We start from the raw sequence: 9,625 nt of genomic DNA, 5'->3' as shown, positions 1-9,625 counted from the left end.
CTTTCAAGGTCCGTCTGATCTGCAGGCAGGGAAGACACTTGTTACTTTCTGGTGCCAAGCTTGATTCTGGGATGAACATTACCCAAAAGGGCAAAGAACACCCACAACAGCTGGGGGAGGAGTTCCAGGATCAGTTACTCACCAACAGAGGTCTGTGGCTGCATGGAGAGGGGGACAGATGTCTAGCTCCCCACATCTTTGCACAAGGGAGACAGGAAGATCTGATGCATGCTGCAATACCTTACACTAGTTCTTGGCTCACGTTCAACAAGCAATAGGTGCAGATTCTCACCTTTAATGTAGAGACCAAAGACCAATGGAACCAAACACTGCTGCCTGATAAGGGGGTGGAATGGGACAGCATGGCAGGCAACACTGGACAAGTGGGGAGATTCAGAGAGAAAAAGCTGGTTCAGAAGGGACATTGTAAAAATAAATGTCATTTTTGCAGGGGGGAGAGAGAAAGAAATGGAGAATGCCAGACTCTCCTACTGGCGAACTTTCCCTGGGACATAATTTCTATCGATGGTCTCTTCTTGCAGGAACATATGTAAGCAGCGCTCATTTTGTGCCAACGGGTGTCCAGCGATTCTGCCAGGAACAATCAAGAAAGTGGTTAGATTTCAGCAGGTCATCACTTGTGGTTGTCCCTGACCTTGTCAATCCCAAGACTTTTTGACAAGCACAGAGACTTGGGGAGGGACAAAGTCTCATCTTGGACTTCACACAGCATGGTCAGAATCCTGCATCTCCCCCAACTTCCATGAAAAAAGAAGAAATGCCTCAGACTCTACAGGCTGCTCAGTATAGCATGAATTCAGAGATTAGGGAAGGGGCATTGCCATGGCAACCCTTGATATGCCCTAAATTCTGGCACCAGTGGGAATGGAAGGGAACTTTTTTTTTTAAAGTCAAGCTTCTGCCAATCTCTACAAAACAGCATCAGTCCTCATTAACATACACCCTTTGGTTACAAGATAAATATTTATAGTCAGCTCTGCCATGGCCACTCCCACTAGCAAAGAAGTGATGATGCACACGTTGGCTGCGCTGTGAGACTTAGCACCCAACCTATTCCTTCAAAAATGAATACCAAAATCAATCTTACTTGTTTATGAACTGTTCTAAGCCCTGTCTTCTTTCTTCTATGAAAGACTCCTCAAAGATGCCCTCATCTCCTCGGAATGGAAGCTGGCGTTTCAAGGCTTTGCCAGGCAGTGGAGGCACTACAATCTGGAAGCAGAAAGAATACTTAACAGGAGAGCAGAATCTTAACTCCTCAAGAGTACAGCTTGACTGATGGAAAAGAGTATTCCTGTGGCAGATGGGAGGAGACTCATTGGCATCTACTCTAGTTAAGGTCAGGGGCTACACAGAGTGGATGCTCTCTCCTTCGCACTCACCTTACTGTCACGCTCCAACTCATTCTTCAGCCACTCAAAGTCACTATATCGTCGTCTCACACAGGACTCTTTCAGTTTGAAAATGGGCAGATTTGTCTGGAAGAAGACACATATCACTCAGCAGCTGCTTTACAAATGATTCCTTTAGCTCTATACTCAAGTGGCACATTTACTGTGTTCCTTGGCACAAAGGATCACAGAGCAGGCACCAAGAGCAAAACACACAGACATATTAAAAATTTAATTTCCAAGTCTTTCTGGCTATGTGTTTTACAAAGGATAAGAGCAGGGCTAAGTTATCAGTATCTGGGATCCACAGATACTGTTATCGCCTTAAATGTAGTTTTGGCAACCAGCAGAAAAAGCTTGTGTGTGTCAGATATGACAATACACGCCTTGTGAAATCCAGATTAGATTTATTTTGCACAGTCTCCAAAGGGTTGCTTTTTGAAGGGATTCTGAAATTGCAGTTGGTACAGAATATAGCAGCAGAATTATTAACAAGAGCCCACTATGGGGAACATAATTCCAAAGTTAATCATCTTCACTGGCTTGCAGTCTTTTTCTGGACCTGATTTAGAGTGATGGGGGACGATTTAAATCTCTAAAAGCCGTGGGCCAGAGTAACAGAGGGGCTTCCTCCATTATCTTATATCTTCCCCCATTATCTTATATCTTCTGTTCAGGTCATGCCTTAATGCACAGGGCAGTTACTGTAATCACTAAAGAAACAGACTCTTGAACTCTGCTCATAGAAGCCTAGCTTGCTCACCCAAGTCCTTGCCTCTAAGCATCTTGTCAAGATCCCTTTCCCCACTGCAGAGGATAATCTGGGTGTGGATAAGTTTTTGGAGTTTCTGATGCTCTGTTTTGTTATTTGGGGTTACTGTGAGCTTTGTTGTGACCTATTTTATAGGCATTAGGTTTATTACACTGTTTTCACATTGTGTTACCTGCCTTCAGTACTAGTTACATTGTAGAAAGGCAGGATAGAAATACAAACAAACAGTATACATCACCATGAGTAACAAGTGTTTAAAAATACTGTAGGAACAGAAAGGCAGAAGTGCCTCTTTCAAAACTGCACCAGGCTGCATCATGATCACCTCGGACGGGAGTAGGGTGATTGCCACAAATGCTCTCCATGGGCCAACTGCTGTTTTCTCTACAAAGTCCATTTGCTGGGCAGTAGGTACCGAAGGGACATACTTTGCCTCTACAAAGCAGAATGCAGTGTCTCATTGGCTACTAGAAACAACTGACTACTATGCCTGGCCAGAGTGTGTGGACCTCTTGAGTTCCACACAAATTACGTATTCTGCACAAGTTTAAAGTTTATCAGTTGTCCCCTAAATTCTTGGTACCCTAGCCCTGAACACACAAGGGAGAGATTTATACTTCTAGCAAACAAACAGCTATCACATCTGTTGGAAACTCAACCAGAATCTGTGGGTCAAAGATTGAGTGGCTTTTTGTGGAAAGAACCTTCGCCATAAGACATTCTGCAGTTATCCAACCAGCAGTATGAGCAAGACCAGTACCAGGCCCTGAGCCAGCATTGTTGTGGAACTACTATGCATCTATCCCACTGTACAGTTGTCCATTCTCCTCCTTTATAGAAGAGGGAAACAAAGAATTCTTCTGCCAAGCTCAAGAGAATTTCTAATTCCAGTCTTCTCATAGCAAGAGAGAACATTAAGGGGACTTAAAGCTACTTTGTGACTATCCAAGATAAGCTGTTGGCCCTGAATTTAGAAGATAAGACTCTGTTTTTGTTTTTTTTTAAGTCAAAACTCTTCTCTGAGAAACTTAGTTTAACACTCCTTAGTTTTCATCCTCAGCTATAATTAAGCCCTAGAATAATGTCTGTCCATCATGTATACATGTACTCCCCCCGCAGTATATACAAGAAACACCTCAGCCAAGGCACCATTTGCTTTTGCTACTCTAAAATTGTCATGTGTACCAATGAAAGGTATATGATAAACCACTTTGCCAAACCAAGCAGGTGTGAGTCTGGTCAATGGTGGGATGGAAAGCCATATGGGAAACCCTATCTACACTGCACCAAGTACAATGATGGGAGACAAGCAGTATGGCAGATGATAATAAATGATCCCAGCAGAGCTCCTTACACATTCACAAATATAGGGAAAGGTAAGAAATATGGGAAGGCTCCAAGCCGCAACACTTTATAAAGCCTCTCCATTAGAGCAACTACCCCCATACCCCTTTTTTAAATACTAGGGCATCTGTGTGTGGCATGAAGGGAGAATCTAAAAATCATTCACACATGCAGGAAAGGTGAGAATGAAGTGGCAAAATACTGAGAAAGTAAAATGGCCTGCACTACTTCAGAGGGTCAGGCAAACGGCAACATTTTGGAACTAGGCTTAAAAAAAAGGTCACCAAACGTAGAACGCTAGTTCGGTAAGCACTCTCCCTGTTGTGCTAACTTTCTAACTGCAAGGTGTTGTTTCCAACCAGGAAGAACATGCAGAAACGCCCTCCACCCCAACCCACTTCCTCCTGCCAAGGCAAGTGAGGCCACGCCCCTTACGCCCTGTAGCTCCGCCCTCTGCGCCCCCAGCCCCCCTCACGCACTCTCATGCGGAGCTCATAGCTGGTGTAGCGGGCCCGACCGACGCCCACGGTCTGCGGGTTGAAGATATCGATCTCTAGGAAGTTGCTGGGTGGCCCGTAGGCGTCCGTCAAATCCTGCGGCTTCGAGTTGAGGCGCCGCGTATCGGCCACCGCCGCCTCAGACATAGCGGGCGCTGCGAGGGACGATGACGGTCTTTCTCACACTCAGAACCGCCTCAGCGGAACCGCCACTCTCTTCTCCCCTAGCGCCGCAATACATAGCGCCGCCCCGGAACGTGCGTGGAAAGGCGCGTCGCCGCCTCCGCCCTGCATAACGATAGGCGGAATTCAGGGCCCTGGGTAGTTGGCCACTTCGCCCCACAATCTGTATAAAGCAAAAGTGTTGCCTGTATGAAGCAAACGAGATTGTTTTATCCACTGCACGGGGTTTAAGCAGTTCATGCTCGGAACGTGTATCGTTCGACGCTATCGCCCGTTCTATTGCGGAAAGAAAGGATGGTATCCATGTTTCCGGGCATGTGCCACTTTCCTTCTGAACTCTGTACGGTAAGGGCTATTCTCGAAACGACTTGCATAATTGGCGGACGTATCCACGGAGACGCCTCAAGGCGTTACATTTGCTGCGCGTGCGCAGCCTTGTTTTTCGGTGACCCGTAGGAGAGTGGGGGGTGTTTCTTCTGCTCGGCGTCTGAATGATTGGGCGAAGGAATATGGGCTTTTGTACCTTGCAGTGCTGGAAGAAAGTGTAAAAGAGATTTCTTTGGAAGAGAGGACTGGTTCAAGGCGATACTGAACTGAATTTTGCGTGTGTGAGAGAGAATACTTCCCTGGTCTTTAGAAAACCGGTTTTCATTGTTCTGCATGTACCTGAGTTTTTTTTGTTTTTTTTTAAAGGTCTCCTTTTACTGTTGATGGACCTGATTTTTTTTGTTGGTGGACCTGCTGTTTTTATGTGTCTTAAAAATATTCCAGCTGGCAAAGTGCGTTATAGAGTAGTCGTATGTACAGTTACACTGCTCTAAATCCGTTGAAGTCAGTAGACTGGAGTAACTCCGAATGGGATTGTGCTGTTAGTGTGTTGTAGCCAAAATAAACAGGAGTCTTTAAAAGAATAGCAAGTATTTTATTGTATGATAAACATAATTTATGGAATCGTAATGCATCTGACGATGTGCATGCACACTTCTAGTCCATGAAAGCTTATGCTACAATAAAAGCCACAAGATTCCTATTTAAAATACTTGTTCTTATTGCTCGTTTTATGATAGATTCAGGTGGGTAGCTGTGTTCGTCTGAAGTAGCAGAACAAAGGTTGGGTCCAATGGCACCTTTAAGACCAACAGAGTTTTATTTAAGGTGTAAACTTTTCGTGTGCAAGCACACTTCCTTAGACAAAGTGAAACAAAATTTCTTCAAGCCCCATCTTCCTGTATGTAAGCCTTGAAGAAATTTTGTTTCAATATGTCTGAGGAAATTTGCTTGCACACTAAAGCTTACACCTAAAATAAAACTTTGTTGGTCTTAAAGGTGCCATTGGACTCAAACGCTGTTCTGCTCGTTTTATGGTATATGTGCTGGTTTTATTATGTATTTGGTGTGGTTTAACCTGTTTTTGAACCGGCCTTTCCCAGTTGTTAATGTTAGGCCCCGGTCACAAAGGCCGGATATTGTGGGTGGAGGCGTGGCTAATTGCCCCGGCGCAGTTTGATCCACGATTACGTGATCAGACGCACCGGCGGCACACCACAGGTCCTTCCCTCGGTGCCGGCGGGTAAACGGACCGGAGGGGAATGCCACGCGCCGGCGCGATCACACCACATGGCAAATGTTTACTAGTACCTTGGAGGTACTAGTTTTTAAATGCGCATTGTTGGCAGTAAGCCACGGGTGCACTCCACTTCCCAGATGTTGGGGTGTGATCGCGCCTGGATAATCCGCCCACCTTCCGTGCCTCTCCCGTGGCAACTTTGCCGTGTGACCGGGGCCTTAGTTTGTTAATATTTTTCTACTGCTAATAGTTTACACTTGTAAGCCACCTTGAGAGATACATTTAACTGACCGTTTGTGGGATACATTTTTTTTAAAAAATAACATCAGTATTATGTGTGTTGTTGGGGTAGGAGGAAGAGTTTGCGCCCATTGGAACATTTTTTCTGATCCGATTCTTATCATTAAGTCATTTAGCACTATTAAAATGTTCTATACTTTTTGGAGTGATAATTTGTTTTGTAACCTCTAAAATGTAACTTTAAAAACTCATCTGAGTCTCAAAAGGTCTTCGGAATTCTGCTTGCCAGCAACCCTTAATGTTCAGTTAACTATGGAAATTGTTTTGTTAACTATGGAAATTATTTCCAAAATGTCTAACCTAACTTACACAGCTCACAGACTAACCATTATACATCTCACATCCAATAGGAACAACTTAAAACTCATTAAAGGAAAATTGGCTCTTTTTTTTTACATCGTAGACAGCATCTCATTATGTGTATTTTGGCTCAAAGAGAAAACTGAAGTTATTGACTCATGTTTTCTCTGTTCTCTCTCCTTCCTCATTATGGTTATTATATATATATAAAGAAATAAGCTGTAGGATTCACAGTTGGCCTTAGTTGGGTGTTGGAGAGTTGGTATTTTCTACAGTAGAGACTTGCCCAGTCTTGTCAAATCATGGAAGCTAAGCAAGGTTGGCCCTGGTTAGTATTTGGATAGACCACCAAGGAAGCACTGGGTAGTAATGTAGAGGCAGGCAATGGCAGTCCCCCACTGAACACCTCTTGCTTTGAAAACTCTACAGGGTCACCATAAAGATAGATTCAGGTGGGTAGCCATGTTGGTCCGAAGCAGCAGAACTAAGTTTGAGTCCAGTGGCACCTTTAAGACCAACAAAGTTTTATTCAAGATATAAGCTTTTGTGTGCATGCACACTTCTTCAGGTACAAAGAAAGGGAACTTACCAGTCCATACATATAGGTAGAGGGTGAACAGTAAATTAGCATACAACATTACGAAGATATTTAACAGATTCAAGGACCAAACAGGAATAACAAGCTTAGTTTATATGGTTACCATTTAATTCCAGGGGGAAACATAGTAAAGGAAATAAATATATCAAAATTGGAGATTGATGGGCAGATGTATCCTTAATTGTGGAACGCCGAGCATAATCTCCCCTGATACTCTATGCAGCCAGTCGCCCCACTTTGAAGAAGAAGATGCTGTAAGGTTGCCTCCATGCTTGAGAGGAGACAGATGGAGCGTAATGGCAGGGTCTCGGTTATTTCCTCTCAGCATTCCACAATTAAGGATAGATCTGCCCATTAATCTCCAATTTTGGCATATTTATTTCCTTCACTGTCCCCCGGAATAAACCCAAACAAATAGTAACCAATCTGTTAAACATCTTCGTCATGTTGTATGCTAATTTACTGCTCACTCTCTACCTATATGTACGGACTGGTAACTTCCATTTCATTGTATCTGAAGAAGTGTGCGTGCACACAAAAGCTTATACCTTGAATAAAACTTTGTTGAGTACCACTGGACTCAAACTAGGGTCACCACAAGTCAGCTGTGACTTGAAGGGAAAACCCCCTGCAATCCTGTTTTCAGTAGTGCAGCCTGATCCTAACACTGTATAGAGCCACAAGTTCAAAATTTTGGTTATCACATCTTACTCCCAGATCTAAAATGTGAGTTCTCAAAATTTCATTCATGCTAGTGTAGAGGGTGCCTGGGTTCAAATGATTTTTTAAATTGATTATTGCTGTTTTACAGACGCCTTTGGGAAGAAATTCTCTGGGAATCTCCTGGAGAGTTGACAACCTGTTTTAGAATACATGTTTTTCTAGCCCTTGTTTCAAAGAAAAAGGGAGTATTTGTGATGTAACCTTTTAATTGGGAAATTATTGCAGGGGTTCTGTTTTCTCTGCCAATTTCAATTTAGTGGGTCAAGTTGACCTGGCAGGGCACCAGCGAAGCCAAGGAGTAGGGTTAAATAAAGTGCAATCGTATTCTCTATGCAACATTTATATTAAGTTTTTCTGAGTACCATATAACAACTCTGAATGTCTATAGCTGACAATTAAAGCCTATAGTTCAGATGGAGTGGTTTCTGAGTTTTAGTAAATAAGGGAAACCCAGGCTATGTTACTCTTTAAGCTGGGGATGTTGCATCATAAAGAAGAAAAAGACGCTGTTTGCATTTTTAACTGGAATAACAAAAAGCATTGCTTGCTAGTAATGCTAACTGGGAAAGCTTGCATCACTGCCAACTGTTCCCTCTTTTACTTCAAAGGGAAGAGTTTAATTGGAGTAAAACAATGATATTATATATTGTAACAGAGAGAAATCTCTTCTATTGATCTAATTGGTGTGTCTGTTTTTAGAATGTTATGTTTAAGACAAGTTAATGTGTAAGGTATGTATGAAAAGCAAATGTTCTTTATTAACTGTAAGCTTTGCTATAGAAAGGTTTTAAGTTTTGAACAAAGACTGTCTGCTGGAAGAGAGATCATTATACACAAGCAGGTGTACAAATGACCCAGCTGACATAATAAAGAAACTAAGTTGAAAGAACTAACGGGGGGGGGGGAGAGAGATGTTCCAAGAGCTTTGGGAAAAACAGAGTAATCAATCATGCTTTGAAGTTTTAAGGAGTACCCCGGTACTACCAGTTGTATGTAAGTTCAGCCAAGAACAAAAGTCATTTTTTAGCATCAATTAAAAAGGGTCAATTGGGAGGTACAGAATTTGTATTGTGGAACAGTGTCTCCTACGGGCTAAACTGAACTATGTGTTTTACAAATTATAAACTTTAATTTTAACAGAAAAAGGCTTCATAAAATGACCAAAAACATTCTGATAAGCCAAAATGAAAATTAGAACATGGATTCAATGCACCTACAAGAGTTTAATGCAACAAGCTATTTTATAATACTAAAAGAATTCATGTAAGGAGTTTAATGCTTTAGAATGTCATTATAATGATATTGTTTTCATATTTTGTATACTTGTTAGTGAAAATAAGCTTATAGGACTGTTTTAAAAGTGCTGTTATATTTCTATATACATGTATTCATGTTTGATGACAAGAACTGACAGAGTTTAATACTGAGAATGAACTGAGTCTGAAAGTTCAGTCAAAGGTAACAGAAGTCTGGGAGTTTGGCCAAAGGAGTAAACAAAGTCACAAATCAAAAGTAATGATCTGCACCTGCATTGTAGGAGTGAAAATGCAGCCAAGCAACATCCTGTGTGCCAAATATGTGATTGATGACTGGCCAGACAAAGAAAACTGAACTGAGCATGTCTACATGATGTCAGTGATGATGTAAAGTGAGGAGGAGCAAGAAGAGTATATAAGTCTGCTTTCTGTATTTGCTCACTGAACACCCACCCTGTGAGGTGCTCCTTTATTCAAATAAATACTTTTTATTACCCTTTACTGCCTGGATGATTGTGATCACTGTGTGGTTTATTGGCTAGCCACACAAGTAAAAGAACCTTAGCACCTTTAGCGCATTGGCAGCACTAGCAACATTGTCACGTGTGGCTTCCACACTGTATCTTTGTTTCCAGACTAGGCTTGCCTGTTGACTCTCAGTACATAGATAATA

General features: G+C 42.3%; 1 protein-coding gene across 1 annotated transcript; it reads right to left on the bottom strand.

Moving 5' to 3' along the window:
• Positions 1–6: 6 nt before the first annotated feature.
• On the bottom strand, positions 7–4,286 carry SNX12 (sorting nexin 12). The gene is made up of 4 exons (XM_015408968.1): positions 4,008–4,286; positions 1,404–1,499; positions 1,109–1,233; positions 7–591 (listed from the first exon to the last, which is right to left on the bottom strand). The coding sequence occupies exons 1-4, from the start codon at positions 4,170–4,172 to the stop codon at positions 489–491; spliced, it is 489 nt and encodes a 162-aa protein (XP_015264454.1). The 5' UTR covers positions 4,173–4,286; the 3' UTR covers positions 7–488.
• Positions 4,287–9,625: the final 5,339 nt, after the last annotated feature.

The sequence above is a fragment of the Gekko japonicus genome, unplaced genomic scaffold, assembly GCF_001447785.1.
Source record: "Gekko japonicus isolate JY-2015 unplaced genomic scaffold, Gekko_japonicus_V1.1 scaffold19, whole genome shotgun sequence".
NCBI lineage: Eukaryota > Metazoa > Chordata > Lepidosauria > Squamata > Gekkonidae > Gekko > Gekko japonicus.
The sequence above is the reverse complement of the archived record's forward strand: the minus strand, read 5'-3'. Positions and strand labels throughout refer to the sequence as shown.